This window comes from Natrix helvetica, assembly GCF_964273705.1.
Source record: "Natrix helvetica genome assembly, chromosome: 2".
Lineage (NCBI taxonomy): Eukaryota > Metazoa > Chordata > Lepidosauria > Squamata > Natricidae > Natrix > Natrix helvetica.
The window spans coordinates 194,591,773-194,608,481 of record NC_138552.1 but is presented as its reverse complement, the minus strand read 5'-3'; the positions used below and the strand labels follow the sequence as shown (position 1 = coordinate 194,608,481).

The following is a 16,709-nucleotide window of genomic DNA, read 5'->3' as shown; positions in this document are numbered from 1 at the left end:
GGATGGAAGGCTTGAGCCTCTCAGAATCAAACTCCTGGAGTGAAAAGTGAGTTAGCCTGCAGTACTGCATTCTAACCACTTTGCAACCACTGCTCAATATAAAGTATATGCATCACACTAGTAAGAACTTGTTATAAATTGCCCTAGTTTCTTCCTAATTTAAAATTGTTGATTTAAATCAGCATGGGTCCAAAGCTTTAGGTGCAGCACCCAGAGACTTTAAATGTCCACTATCAAAATATAACGTGACAACAGCACAAAATAATTATGTAAAGTAATTATGTTGATAATGTTATAGGACTATGCAATAATTAGGGTCGGTTCAAGAGACAATTCACATGCATGCAAATACAGCAACTGTCTGCATATCATTAAAGCAGATGTTCTAATTTTCCAGGTTTCCACAGTTGCCAGAGGGAGGCTTCTTGCTACAGTTTACCAACTGTTCATCCTGGTAAACAGATGCTGTTTTAATGATGCCCAAACAGGGCTGCATTTGCATTCGTGAGTGTTTCAAAGCACCATTTCCAAAGTGAAACTCAAACACTCCACAGCCTTAATATCTCACTTTATATATTGTATGAGGGGTGGTATGACGTAGCAGTTAAAGATGATGAGCTTGCAGGTAAAAAGCTGACAGCCAGGTTTCAAGACCTGAATGTGGCACAATGGGGTGAGCTCCCATTATTTGCCTCAGCTTCTGCCTACCTAGCAGTTCAAAAGCATGCAAACAAGAATAGATCAATAGGTACCACTTTGGTGGGAAGTTAACACATTCTGTGTGCTTATAGTCATGCTGACCATATGACCACAGAATGGTCTTCAGACAATGCTGGCTCCTTTGGCTAAGAAATAGAGATGAGCACCCCCCCTCCCCAAGTCAGATGTGACTGGACAGGGGAAACTTTTGCCATTACCTTTTGTACTGTATATTTTATCCTAGCACCAGTCACTAATTTGTAGAGCAGGGCTTTCAAACTTCTGGCCTGCAGGCCGGATGCGTCACGTTCTGGCCACACTCACACCCAGTTTAGTGAAGGGGAAAAAGGTCCCTTGTATGACATGAGTTTGACACCCTTGTAACTTTGTACCTCGAGTGTAACCCAGCATGGCAATCAAAGCCGAGACTTCAAACTTGAGAAGTTGCACATCATTGATTTAACTGTGAACATTTTGAAATTGTATCACCACAACAGCTTTTAGAAGAATCATGCTTCAATAATTGCTGAATTAACCTGTGACTGAACCAGAAATGTCGCCTTTTGGGAGTCCATGTCTTTTACTAAACTTCAAGCAGTAAGATGATATCGAACATCTCTCTATACTTGACCTAAAAAGTAAGCAGAGACATTCTTTTGTTCTAAAAGTAGTAATAGCTATTCCTCAAGTACTCCAGCCCAAATCCATTCAAGATCTGAAGGTAGAAATTAGTTCTACAAGTTGGACTTAAGAATAATATCAACAAGGACACAATATTCTACATTTTGAGGAATATTCTCATCTAAAATTATATTTTCCAACCGTGTACCCTCCACATGTCTTAAGACTACAAACTGTGCTGAGTATAATGGGAGTTGAATAACAGAACAGCAATACAATGTTAAGAAAAACTTCTCTTGAAATGAACTTCCATTACTTATCAAATCCCTTGTCCTAAAATTCCATGCAGAAATGTAGATAAGACATAAAACAACATCATGCTATCATCTTTTTTTCTGTTGGAGTAGTAGAATTTCTTTGGAAGTTCTGATCCAATTCCAGAATTGCTTAGTTTCAACAGGCTCAAGGGATTATTTCAGAAAAATGTTTCATGACCAACAAAAAATATTGGTAGCATTTTTATTTTTGAATTTGCTGTAATTCCTGAACATTCAAAAAATCCACAGAGGGTAAATGACTGGCAATATTATCATATGTTACTTTTTTATTGTCAAGAAGCAGTCGGCCCCTCAATGTTAGTTGCTATTAACTGGAAGATACTATAGGGTTCTTGTTTTGCTTTGACTTAGTATCTGGCTGTTCACAGCTATTGCATAGTTAGGCCATTCACTTGATTAGAGTTTACCAACTTTGTATTATTATTATTGTACACAGCAATGTGAAATTAAAGCTGCCAATTCTTTAGCTGAAGATGGCCTTCATATACATCAGGTTCTTGTCTAGAACCTAGGATAGCAATGTATCAGCATAGTAAATCCAAGCAGTGTGGCCTTTTGTAATTGGCAGATGAAAATTTTGTTATTGTGCAGATTTTCTAAGTGCTATCTAAGATTTTTTTTGTTATGACACCCAGTATAAACCACTGAGACCACCATGGCTGGTTTATGCAATAATCTTCCAACTTCAGCTCTTGATACTTTGTGATCTTCTCCAATTATTGGTCTTCTAGTCTACTATCCCCTGGTATTGTCATATCAGTTATCCACATTTACTTCTTTTCAACCACAATTAAATCTGGTATGCTATGAACCACTGTTTGCTTCTTGATAGTTGTCCTAATGTTAATTTTAGTGTTATTCTCTGCCCATCTGGGTATTGTATTGCTGATAAAGAGGTTTTTTTTGTTCCCTTTTTGGCTTCTTTTACTATGAATGGAAATGATTTCCTGATCATCACATTTCAATAGAGACTGTGAATACAGAGGTCAAACTGTTCATACATGCAATTTTAATACAAGAATAAATTATTTGAAGACTAAAGTAAGGTTCAAAAGTACCATGATGTAATATATGAAACAATACCATATGGAGGCTTTACTTACATACTGCACAATTATTTTAAGTATCTACTTGGTATTTCAGAAGCAAAAAATAATTTTTAAGACAATCTTCAAAAACAGGAATCAGGAGCAAATAGACACTAATAAGAGTTTAATTTCTCACATCCCTGCTATCCACTATTTATTGTCTATATAAAGCAGAGTTTAGATACAACTATCTATGTATTATTTAAAAGCAAGTATCCTGCTAAACATTTGCAATAAAATATCTGCCCTGCAATATTTAGAGCACTATGTATGCCAGCATACCAAAATGTGTTGAAAATTCAGTATTTAGATACATTCATTTAAAATCTGGAGTATATAGCTCTTCGGGCTAAGGATCTTACTAATCTTGGAATGGGGTCAAGGGGTCCACAAAACAATAATAAGCTGAAAATTTAAAAAAAGTTATTTAATTTAGAATTAGAATTAAATATAGATTTAACTTAATATAATCATAGGGATATTCCTGATGCATTTTATAGTTCTCATTTTTTAAAAAATCTCATTTTTAAAATGCAATTTGGCAACAACTTTTGGAAGGGCTTCAGGGGCCACGACCAACCTTTTAGAACCCATATAGAGCCCTAGATACATGATAACATGCATTTTAGCATTTAGAGAGGAATGTATCAGGTTCCACAGCTAGAATTGCCAGGTAATCAGTCAAATGTGAGTGATGAATAATAACACTAATGCTTCATATACAATTTAATATTAATACAGTAATCTAATAATTTTGACATACAAGTGTGGTAACAGTAAATTATTGCCAGTCCCTACCTACACACACAAAACATATGTGCATATGTGCACATGCGTGCGCGCACAAACATACTGTAAGCCAGACAAGAAACACAGCTAGATGTACTAATTCTACTTTATTGTGAGGCTACATTGGCAGAATCTTCCAAGTACACCACTTTTAACCATTTGAACAATTAGGGAGGGTCCTTCCTTACTTTTTGTGGCTATTACCCCACTTGGGGTGGGTGGGTGGAGTTCTGCCTCTCTTGTTTGATCATTTCCTAGGCAGCATCTCTTCTCCTTTTCCCTCCAAGGTCATATACGCATTCCATTACAGCAACAGAAATCAATGAGTATGTAGATACATTAAAGCAGCAGTCATCAATAAAGCATGCTTTATTGTGCTGGAGTTGCAATTCCCACATAACATGGCAACCCTAAGACAATTGGAAGGTGATAGCTTGGGGAAGGTTGCAATAGTATCAACTGTATTTAAAATTTGAGTGCAAGGTAAATTAATTCAATGATCAGTATATAAATCAGTGGTAAGAGACAGTGAGTCACCACAGTCTGAAGGTTCCTCTTGCTAGGATTCCCTAGCAAGAAATCCTCTTGCTAGGATTTAACAAGAAGCAAAACATCCTTTCAGTTAAAGTAGTTCTTGCAGGTGCAACTGACAACAAAATTCCTTTTTGCTGTAACAATTTATTATTTTCTCCTTAGAAATTTTGTTTTCATGGAATGTGTCTAAATCCAAAATCAAATTAGCAACTTTGATTTCTTTGTTGTTTTTCAAGATACAATACAATAGCAGAGTTGGAAGGGACCTTGGAGGTCTTCTAGTCCAACCCCCTGCCTAGGCAGGAAACCCTATACTGTTTCAGACAAATGGCTATCCAACATCTTCTTAAAGACTTCCAGTGTTGGGGCATTCACAACTTCTGGAGGCAAGCTGTCCCACTGATTAATTGTTCTAACTGTCAGGAAATGTCTCCTCAGTTCTAAGTTGCTTCTCTCCTTGATTAGCTTCCACCCATTGCTTCTTGTTCTACCCTCAGGTGCCTTGGAGAATAGTTTGACTCCCTCTTCTTTGTGGCAACCCCTGAGATATTGGAACAATGCTATCATGTCTCCCCTAGTCCTTCTTTCTCTTAAGCTAAACATACCCAGTTCCTGCAACCGTTCTTCATATGTTTTAGTCTCCAGTCCCCTAATCATCTTTGTTGCTCTTCTCTGCACTCTTTCTAGAGTCTCCATATCTTTTTTACATCGTGGCAACCAGAACTGAATGCAGTATTCCAAGTGTGGCCTTACCAAGGCATTATAAAGTGGTATTAAAACTTCACGTGATCTTGATTCTATCCCTCTGTTGATGCAGCCTAGGACTGTGTTGGCTTTTTTGGCAGCTGCTGCACACTGCTGGTTCATATTTAAATGGTTGTCCACTAGGACTCCAAGATCCCTTTCACAGTTACTACTACTGAGCAAGGTATCATCTATACTGTACCTGTGCATTCCGTTTTTGTTGCCTAAACGTAGAACCTTACTCTTTTCACCAATTTGATGAGTTCCCCGTTTATTCCCTCATCCAAATCATTGATGAAGATGTTGAAGAGTACTGGGCCCAAAAGAGAACCTTGAGGTACTCTACTGCATACTTCCGTCCATGAAGATGCAGTTCCATTGAGGACTACACATTGAGTGCAGTTGGTCAGCCAGTTACGAATGGTGGTGATGCTGTCTAAACCACATTCTTCTACTTTATCTAGTAGTAGATAATTTAATATTGAATTGGAAACTGATTTTGAAACACAGAAAATATATCTTCCAATCTTATCATCTATTCCTTCAAAGTATATAAATATCTACAGATAATGTATATGTTGTTTTATTTAGCACAAATGAATATTTCTCATTTACTACATTTTAATAGCTTAAAGAACCCAACTTTGGAATAGTACCACTTGCCTGAAATTTAATTAAAATTCTATCTGCTTCCAAGCTTGAGACATAAAAACTTAATACTGTTTATCATACTATAAATTAATGTGAAAGTAGAATATGTAAAGTCTTTAATTCAATATTTGTAAAGAACTTTCCCTCCCACATTTTTATCTCAGAACATGAAATATTTTGCAGCAGACTGAGTAACCTTTCCAAAATTTCTTCATCTGAAAAACATTTCAATACAAACATTGAAATCACAGAATATTCATCTAACATGAAACATTTCTCACTTCTGTAGAACTTAGTCTTCCAAAGGGAGATTTAAGGAACACATATTGTATCATTTCAGTAACTGGAACTTATTTGGCAAAAAGTTAACACACTGAGATTTAAATTCAAGCAAGCTATTTCTGAATTAATGCGTGAAGCAAACTCAATTTCGGGTGCCTTATTACTTTGGGGACATAACCACAATCATCCTTGGATTAAGGACAGACAGACTTGAAAGAATGAACTGGTTTCCTCAGACAACCTATTCTGTGAAATGGCTGAAAATAATTAGATAAATAATTTATTTTTACTGAATTTGCCTTTACTGACTGACTGCCTTTGATATCTAGGCAACATGACAAGTCCTATATTAAAAGCACCTGAAGTGAAATGAAGTAGGGGAGGTAATAGGCAATGATAACTGAGTGCTTGGAACGTTCCCCAAACAAACACATCACACAAGAATATTGGAAAGTATTATTTTTAAACAGAACTAAATTAACTGAATCAAATTTCAGAAGTAGGAGCAATTTAATACATTTTGCATCAAACTGCCCTTATTGATGAAAAGCCATACCTATAAGGAAACAAACAAGCAACTATTATAAACAGCCATTATCCCTTGGTTTTGCCTTGTAGCAATTGTATTAAATGATAAAGATTTAAAGAATACTTGGTTTCTTAAGATAGAAAGAGTGACTACTTTTACTGGATTTGTGACAGTTTAGGATTCTGATCGTAGAGTTCCTACTCAGCATAAAAAGATACAAAAGAAGAAAACAATAGAACATATAATTTTATAGTAAGACTGGAAGTTAGGAATAAAATACAACCAACTAATCATAATTAACTATTTTAAAGCTGAAGGGAAAATACAATCAGTGTAACTAGCAATGTCTCAATAGTCCTCCTAAAATGCCAAAAGGAAAGGAGTCATTTGAAGAAAAGGCTGTATCACAGGAGGGAGCTACCACTTGTTCCCTAGAAGGAGCAGTATATCTTAGATTAGAACAGGGGTGTCCAAACTTGGGAACTTTAAGACTTGTGGACTTCAACTCCCAGAATTCCCCAGCCAGAATGGCTGGCTGGGGAATTCTGGGAGTTGAAGTCCACAAGTCTTAAAGTTCCCAAGTTTGGACACCCCTGGATTAGAAGAACTTCCAATTTATAAGCCAAGTCAATAGAGACCAACCCAGTCCAGAACTATTATGGCAAACTGCTCTGGAGTTGAATGGGTTACAAACCCACACCATCCCGAAGGGGTTAAGACTCAATCTATCGCTATCTTTCCAGACCCAAGCAAGTATCTGCACAGATTTCATTGGCATTATCTTATGCACTGAAAACATGCCCATGCTTAGAAGGATGACCTCATTCCATAACAGTGAAGCCTATAACTTTCCCTACATCACCATCAACTGGACCCTGTTGGAATCATGGTGGAACAGTGCCTCCTATTCCAAATCATGGTGGCAAGTCAGGAGGATTCCATAATTGACAGTACTGAACGGCAATTAGAGAGATCAAACAGCATTAGGAGCATCACATTTCCCCTATCTGGTTACCCATAATGCAAATTATGTCACAATGTACTGTGCCCAAGCTTGAAATCTGACTAAATTGAGACTGATTCCTCCAGGGCTTTCTAAATGGCAGCCCCAATACTTTCTTAACAACCTTCCCTAAAACGGAAGGTTGAAACCATAAGTTTCCAGAATGTCTATGTAATGCAAGAGAAGCACCTATTGCTTCCTTCAGGGAGGATGGCCACTCCCTCTACTTATCAATGTATTTATCGCCACCTCAGTATAAGTTCCTAGCACCTCCCCAGAGACTTGCACCAACGAGAAAGGGAAAAATCCAGACTACATGCGGAAAGTCAATGCTGCAGTCCACCTTGTCCAGTTCCTTGGCTATTACAGAATCAAACTCCTCATAGATAACCTATTAAGATGTAGTCTCAGATACTTCCTCTGAATTTGCCCAGCTGACATCTAACTTCAAGCAGACCCAAATGATTTTGTCCTAAGAAATTGACCTCAATGGCCTTCCAGACCATTCTTAATGCATATCCTTTTCAGCAACCAGTTAAATATCTCAGTGGAAATTTCATTATAGTTTCAGAAAACTCTTCAAGTGATTCTGAAAACCGCATATTGCCACTGGATTATTTTAGATAATGAACTTCCAACTTTTCTTGTACCTGCATTAAATTACAAGTTTCCAACCACAACGTTTTAGCTATATAGCATAATAGACCATAAGTGGTGTGGTTGGCAAGCTAAATATGTCTTTTTAAAATTAGGGTAACCCACCAAGTACATTCATGGCTTAACGTGCCTCTTCTTTTTCATTTAATGCCAGCAATGTTTTTAAAATGGCATCCGCTGTGTTATTGAATCAAATAAGAAACAGCAAACAAGGAAAAAATGACTATTAAAAATCCCTTTCAAAATCGGCCTTGGTCCAACCCATTTTGGAATGTGGTAATTATAGTGATGTTGGAAGTTTTGCAATAAATCCTTCATTGCTTGAAACTGTCCAGTCGTGATGGATTACAAATCTCAGAATTATCAGTCGACAGTTCCCGGGAGTAGAGCAGTTTGGGAACACTGGTGTATACTACAGTCACCTCTAGGTGAGATGGGCAGCATATAAATTTCATAACTAGATAAATAAAATACTAAGAATACTGTTTAACAAAACAGCAATTGGTCAAACTAGTATGTGTGGTAGAAAGAAGAGTAATTTTTGTGGTGAAGCTTTCCCTCTCTCTTCCATTGAGCAAATCCTATATTCAACCAGCAGAAAAAGTTACAAGCAGCATTGAAAAATGTGACTTATGACCATTTTTCACAGTTGCAGCCTTTGCAACCTTCATGATCATGTGATCATAATTCAGTTGCTCGGCATCTGATCATATTTATGACCGTTGCTGCATCCCAAGATCACGTGATCACCTTTTGCAACCCTCTCACAAGCAGAGTCAGAGGAGAAGCCAGATTTATTTAAGAACTGAGTCACTCATTTATCAACTGCAGTGATTTGCTTAACAACTGTGACAAGAAATGTCATAAAATGGGGCAAAATGTACTTAACAAATGCCTCACTTAACAACAGAAATGTTGGGCTTAATTGTGGTCGTAAGTTGAGGACCACCTGTATTACATTTGAAGCTTCAAACCTGTCTTCCCTCAATCCAGTAAGAGCCTGCTATAAAAAACTGGTTAATTATCACTAAAAAGAACATGCTAGCTAACACTATGATCGTTACTTCAATAGCCCTGCTTCTGAAGAAATCTCAAACATTTCATTTAAAATTGCACCCCATATAAATCATTCTAAGAAAGAATCAAACCTAAAAACAGCAAGGTTAGGGCGTATATCAAACACTAAAGTTAGGGGTATGTTAGGGTGCACTTGGTCTCTATATTCTATCTGGCTTGAAGTAGGTCCAGTTTGACTGAAATATCATGATTCCAAAAAAGTATAGCTTCTGTATAAGAAGGCAATTCCTCAGATTCAACACAATAAATTGCAACTCAAAATTGCTGGAAAATCAATTTAAAAATCCTAGGCAGTCCATATAATGCAAAATATTTTGAGCTGAGCCATCACAGCACACTCTGAACAGTATATTGAACACAAGGCATCATTACTCTATATAGAAAACATATGGGCATACACAGGAGTGTGTTTTCCATAGAGTACATGCATATCAAGCATTCAACAGCATTCACAGATCTAGTATTACCAGTCTTATAGGGAAGGAAGACTTGTGCAGCAAAAAGGGCTTCAGGAATTATTGGAACAGATCTTAGAAAATGCTGTGGAAATGCAGTGAAGCCCCTTAACACTTCATAGAATACATATTAATTAATATTTGGAGGCTCTTAATGCACACATTTAATTAATCGATTGAATCCCCACATGCCCTAAAGTTTGCTTGGTTGTTCTTGCCTTAAAATAGCACACCGAAATAACCACTACTTAAATTTATATGCTGTATATTTATATGCTCTTAGGGTAGTTTACATATTGATAAAACATTTAGAAACAAAGAAGCAGAAAACAACACAAAAACAACAGCAATTCATATAATACCCAAGGTAATTCATAGAGAGCTATCTTGATCCAATGATTTAAAGGACTATAATCCATAACTTGATAAGAGAAATAAAATAAAGTACAGCAAGAAAACACTTCATATACTGCATATGGCTGGAAATTAAAAAGGCGAATATAGTGCCAGATAAAATTTTTCTCATCACCCAAGCCCTATACATAAACAATTTAATTTAAAAAACCCCATTAAAGTTCAGTTGATGATTGGCTGGAAAAACTCTACTGAATATGTGACTCAGCTTACTCAAAATGATGCCTATTTTTGCCTGCTGACTCCACAGGCTTCTATCTCCAGCTGCTCATTATTTGTCTGACATTACTGTAGTGTAATACTATTCTTTCAGCTCATTAACAGCATGCAGTATGCAGTGTTTAATAAATTTAAATCTGAATACATTCTCTTTTAAAGTTCAGTAATGATATTCTTTGCACCTATATATATCATATAATGAAGCAAACATAATACATTGCGTGGAATTTTATAACAAATAATTCAAATTTTAATATAGCGAGAATACTCTGTACAGATTTGTTGTTATTCCAGCCTAGTGGAATTATGATAAAACATTTGAATTCTTTAATATACATACAGGTAGTCCTTGACTTACAACAGTTTGTTTAGTGGCCGTTCAATGTTACAACGGCACTGAAAAAAGTGACTTATGGCCATTTTTCAGAGTTATGACCTTTGCAGCATCTCCATGTTCATGTGATCAAAATTCAAATGCTTGGCAGCTGATTCATATTTATGACATTGCAGTGTCCCAGGGTCACATGATCCCATTTATGATGGATGCCCATTCACTTTACAACTGGGTTACTAACTTATCAACCGCAGTGATTCACTTAACAACTGTGGCAAGAAAGGTTATAAAATGGGGCAAAACTCACTTAACAATTGTTTCACTTAACCACAGAAATTTTGGGCTCAATTGAGGTCATAAGTCGAGGACTATCTGTAGTTAAGCCTATTATTATTAAACAAACTGTGTGCACAAAACACAGAAATGTTTCTGGTGACACAGTCATTAGTCAGCAGCCGAATAGGAAAGGGAATCTTTTTGCTTAGAATCTTACAAAATTTGATTAAAGAGTAAAACAGTTTGAAAATGTTTGCCAAAGGTAGAGAGTTGGACATTCCCCCCCCCCCATCACTTGACATAATCCTGAAGACTGAAGCAGCTTTAGAATTATTTCTAGCTGAGATTTAAGTATGTTCTATTGTTCTCACCAGAAACATCTAAAGAAAAAGTGAAGAATATTCTTGCCATAACATCCATTCCTTGTTCAGTGTCAATTCATTGTAGGCACAATGTAGGTTCAAATGTTAGGATTAAGCTGTGGTTTGTTCAACTATATTTTGCTGAAACAAAAATACAATTGCCTGGTTCCACACATGGTCTTAAGTCTCTCAAACACAATAATAGCTGGATGCACATAAAATGCTATATCCAAAGCAAACAAATACAATTACAGTTTTTTATAATGTCTCATTTTCTTGTTGTGTATTATTGCCTTGTATAATCTAGTTATTTTCTATTATTTGGTTGAAGACAACACATGACCAACCCATGTTTTGAAGTATGCTGCTTATATAATGTTATCATGCAAAATATTTCCTATTTCCTGGCCAAGCTATGCTGAAGGAGCTGCTGCAATTTTGTGTATCAAAAATGAGTCAAGAACCAATCGCTTTATATATATAGTTTTATTCTACCTAATCTAGCATGCATTTGTATGGTGTGTTCTACAGAAAACAACAAAGCCAAGACCTGGGCTACACACAATGCACATCATGTTTTTCATTTTTTTCTTAAAAAAAACTTTTTGTTTAATTATTTAGTATATTTACCCATTAAACAAACATTTGCTCAGGACTTTGCATGGTGAGGACCTATGACCCCAATTGTCCAAAACAATATGCATTACTGTGGGTCATTATGACCTTGATTCAGTGTTTCTAGTATTCAAAAATACTTCAAGCCCCACCACCCTGCCAGGGTCTTCAAGTGATGAATTCAGATATGCCCTCTCAAAAGATTGTCTCTGAGTTTAAGTACCTTAAAAGTAATTGTTTGTCACTTCTGATGCAAAAAAAAATGCAATCCTATTCAGTTCAATTTATTATTATTGGAGTAGAGACATACCATTAAGATTTGGAGTGACTGAAAGCTCGAGACTTAGCTAAAATCAACATCTGTATCATAGTTCTACACGGTGGTATGAGCTTTAATTGATATTCATCAGTAACTGATATCCCATTCCCCAATTAGTATTTTAAACATGTTATTGTGTTTGCTGGGTTGTGGGCAAACATCTCTCTGTACTTTCTAGACTAGAGCAAAGAAAGTCACAAATAATAAACAATGTAACACTGACCTATTCACAGCGATGCTGTAACCTGGAAGGAATAAATATGAAGCTTTTGGAACATTTACTGTCATGTTATATACTATTTTTAACTTTCCTTCAACATACGAACTTATGAAGTGCCAGTAAACATAGAACTAAATTATATAAGCATACAATAACTATTTTTCCATTGTGTACAAAAAAAATGAAATTAAGTTCTTTTTTATAATTCAGGTGTTTATGTGTATGTTTAAAATTAAAATCAAACACAAAATGGGTTTTCAAGATAAATCTTGGTCAACAGCTTGGAATAATGTCACTAGTGTCTCAAAATTGCCCAGTTCCCTCAACCTCTGAGGGAATTAGGGAAACAAAAATTACTGGGAAATTTTATAGAATAAAATGAGGAAGTGTGCCTATCGGTAGACACTACCAGCAAGTCAACATTCCACCTATCCTGAAAGACCTGAATTTTCTATCAAGTTAAGTAAAAAATAAACTTTTTCAAAAGAAGAGCATCAAGACAAGCAAGAAAACAAAACAAAATAAAAACATTAGCACCAAAACTGGGCATAGGATTTTATTTTTACTGGAACAAGAGTGCAAAGCCTCATATAAATGTAAAATATTAAATAACCTCTTGTCCAATTTCCCAATGACTCAGTTTAAATATACCACAAAAATGTAGTCATATAGGCAACAGCTTTTTGTCAATCATATAGATAAAACTGCTGCAGTGTCTCAGATTCTTTGATGTAAATATGGAGACGGAATTCAACTTCTTTATAGACTGTTAGATTCTTTAACCACATCACTCTTTCATAGCTTGCTCCTACATCACAGGGCTGTTAATATATAAAAAAATATTTTCTCTTACCCTCTTTTCTTTCTGTATTTGATCTGAAGATTCTTTTATTTCCGCTAATTGTAATCTGTTCTAGTAATATTTTCAGATGAATGGAAAGTACAAGAACTTTAAATACATTGATACATATAGAAAATAACAAAATAGAAACAAATGATCACTTTGGTCTTTAAACATTCTTTATGAATATCTTCAACTGACCTTGATGAATAACAGCTATTCTACAGCATAAAAGAATATCTTGCTTAAATACATATCCAAGCTGTTCGCCTGATTAAAACTGATTAAAAGTTTTAAATGAAAAAGTCAGTTAATGATCTGATTCACCTACCCTGCTAAGTCACAGTTTATTAACTAAACTACAATTACCTGGGTTCACAAAATTAATTCATAATGTGATTTGTGTAATCTATGTAATACATTTGCAAAACATAGCTTATGGCTTAGCAGACTGTATAAATCTAACTCAGAAAATTATAGTTAAAGCAAGCCTTGGCTTAGAGTAAGGTATGAACTCTGCTAATCTTCCTTGTAAAAATTATGATAATATCATCAAATATGAGATAAAGAAAAAAATGCATCACAAATGTCAGTAACATGTTGATAGGAAAACTTTTTGATACGTAAGTAAACTAGCATTATAGAGGACACAAACATAATGCTGCTAATTTTACTAATCTCTTTCACTCATACACCATTTTTTCTTAACTAACCTGAAAACTGTTTCTTAAAAACTGAAAAGCCTTTTCAACTTCTATAACATTTAAGTTTTTTCTCTCTCTTTACAGAGGAATAAGTCCATTTATGTATCTTTTTTTCCTATTCCCGCACTGATTTTAACTCTAAAAGAAATGCAAAAATTGAACTCTGGTGAAGACAGTCCTTGGCAGAGAAAAAAAATCAAAACACAAAGTGTAGCTAACATTAAAGAAAAAAAAATGCAGACAAGTGCGTTTGTGTGTCCCATAGGAGGAGCTGCAGTTATGATTTGCAACAGAACTCAATCATTAGAGCAGCAATGGATTGTTAATATTGAGGAAAAAAGAAAATTCTTCACAAGAAAATGCCAAATGCCATTTTCTCCTACAGCACTGAGTAATGTAAAAAGTATCCTTCAAGTTGAGCTTGATTCTCAATTACTACGGTGACTACACATGGTTAGTTTTCCCAACAACAACATGGAAGAATTTGACATTATCTTCTAGGATGTTTCCACTCCCCCCCCCACTTTCTATTTATTCTATCCCTGTGGTTTCTCAACCTCTTCTTCATCATGGACCTCCTTTAAATACCTTTTGTGGCCACAGACCATGCCCCCCCAAGGCTTAACTCAAGATTTAAATCATAACATTTCTTCGCAAGCCCCCCCCCCCGTGAGGACATCATGCCCCCCTTCCTAGGGTTTCGCAGATCACATGTTGAGAACCACTATTCTAACCATCTGTTCCAACCTAAAGTAAGTTCACATTCGGAAAAGGCTGCATTATCTTCTCACTGCACTGCCTTCAATGGCTTCTATGACCAATAAACAACCAGCACATTCCAATCACCACTGTCCCCCTACACACACACACATACACACACACACACACACACACACACACACACACAAGGAACAGGAAGTTTCAAGGAAAGCATGTGTCTTTTAAAAACAAGGTGTCCCCCCTCCCTCTGCTCCCCTTACAAGTTTTGCTTAGTGGACCAAAGAGTAATGAGAGGAGAAAGGAAGAACAGGAAATTCAGGGATGCAGGATACAGAACAGGAAGTGTATGTGGTTGGGGGGGGGGGGGTTACCGATAGAAAAGGTGTTGCTAAACCTTGTGGAGGATAACAAAAAAAAGAATTTAGGCGTTCAACTCAGGAAGAACCTGCTGTTAAAACGAGGGACGTTCCACATTTAAGAAGCCCTACGATCACGTATGAAATAGGAAAAGACAACGGTGGGAATCTAAGGGCTAGAAGACTAAGCCAGGTCTTCCCCGACTTCCTGACTGGCTGCTTCGTCCCCTAAAACATCGGGGACGGGTGGAGAGTAGATTTTCGCGGATTTGGGAGGGAAGCATTCTGCACATGTGCCGAGCGCTATAATCCCCGTACGGATTTTACCGACGCCCGCAGGAGACGGAAGGACGGGCAACACGGGATCGCCCTAAGGAGGCAAACAAGGGAGGGAGACTCCCGGCGAAGACCACACGCCCGAAGGCCTGTTGGGAGGGGAGGCATCATCGCCCACCCCCGAGCCGTTCTGGGGAAAGGGGAGAGAAGGGCAGGTCAAGGACAACTGCGCCAAAGCTGTACCCACTTGGGAGCTGAGATAGCGCTTGAGGCACGCTTCGCAGACGGGCTTCTTGCAACACGGCAGCGGCTTCAAGGGCTTCTCCTCCAGACAGACGCGGCAAGAAAGCACCAGGAGGGTCCCGAAGTCCCCGGAGATCAGCCCGGAGAGAGATTCGGGCAGAAGATACAGGTCGACCTCGACGTTGCCGGAAGGGGTCCCTTTTCCTCCAGCTTCCACTGCGCTCGGCTGGGAGGGCGGCGGCGGCGAGACGGCGGGCGGGGGGTCTTCTTGTCGGCCCACTTCTCCTGGAGTTGGAGGAAGAGGAGGAGAAGGAAGAGGCGGCGGGCCGTCGCGGGACTGCTCGCTCTCCGCAGGGGAGACGGGCCTCAAAGGAAGCCGGCAGCTGTTGCTACTTGGTGCTTCCGAGTGTGGACCCTCCTCCAAGGGAGCCCCGCCGCCGTCGCCGGCTTCCTGGCCTGGCGGTTCAGTCGGCGGCGGTCCAGCATCGTCCTCTTGCTGTGGCCTTGGTGTCCTTCCACTGACTGTGGGCAGCGGAGGTTGGGTCTCCGTGCCCGGGAGACGCGGCTCGGGGGCGACTCCGTCTGGCTCCGGCGGAGAGCTGGCCGTGCTAAGGCGCTCCCCCATGCCCGCCGTCCCTGCAGCCTTCCTGGCTGAGGCTGCTTCCCATCCAGTTCCCAAGCCGGGACTGGCCTTCGCACCCAAACCAGAGGCGACCGTCGGGAGCCCCTGGGCAAAAGGAAGCCAGGAGGGGCAGCAGCCACTTCGCAGCTCTCCGCGCCGAGGGCCCGACGCCCCAACGCGGCACCGCCTCCTCCTGCTCGGCTCGCCGAGTTCAAAGAGGAGTAGCTCCGCCCCCGCGCCGCGCGCGCACGACACACCGCCTCGTATTACCTACCTTCCTCTTTTGCGGGATTGTATCCAGCTCGTTGACGCGCCTGCCATTTCTCTTCTCCCCCCCCCCGCCTCATTCCCTCTCTTCGACGTTTCCAAATCCAGTCGTCGCAATGCCACCTTTCTCTTACTTAGATGGTGTATGAATAGAACGTGCCGAGATTTCTTTCTTTCCTCCGCCCCCCCGCCCTCGAAAGGGATTGTTTTTAAAAGAGCTTTGGAGCCTCCCTGAACTCGCCTCCTCATTTTATCAGCTTAACTTTTCAGATAGTTGAAGTTATGCAGGTTTAATCAAAGTGCGAGAGAAAGGGAGGGCGGCCGAGAGGGACCAAAGTTGTTAATAAAACTGAATGGGCATGACGTTTGTATATTATTTGTATGCGGTATATTAAGATGCTCCTCAAGGCTTTGCGTCACGGATTTACCTTGCTTTACCTTACTAGCTGATTCT

General features: G+C 38.6%; 1 protein-coding gene across 4 annotated transcripts in view; it reads right to left on the bottom strand.

The window, feature by feature from the left end:
• The window catches only part of RNF217 (ring finger protein 217), a 49,515-nt gene extending 33,303 nt beyond the window's left edge, over positions 1 to 16,212 (bottom strand). For 2 of the 4 annotated variants that reach the window (XM_081941345.1, XM_081941346.1), the window contains exon 1: positions 15,371 to 16,212. In XM_081941345.1, coding sequence (XP_081797471.1) covers positions 15,371 to 15,991 — 621 coding nt within the window. In that variant the 5' untranslated portion in view covers positions 15,992 to 16,212. The remainder of the gene's footprint in view (positions 1 to 15,370) is intronic. The other 2 variants (XM_081941344.1, XM_081941347.1) reach the window with 2 other exon arrangements.
• Between the last annotated feature and the right edge of the window lie 497 nt (positions 16,213 to 16,709).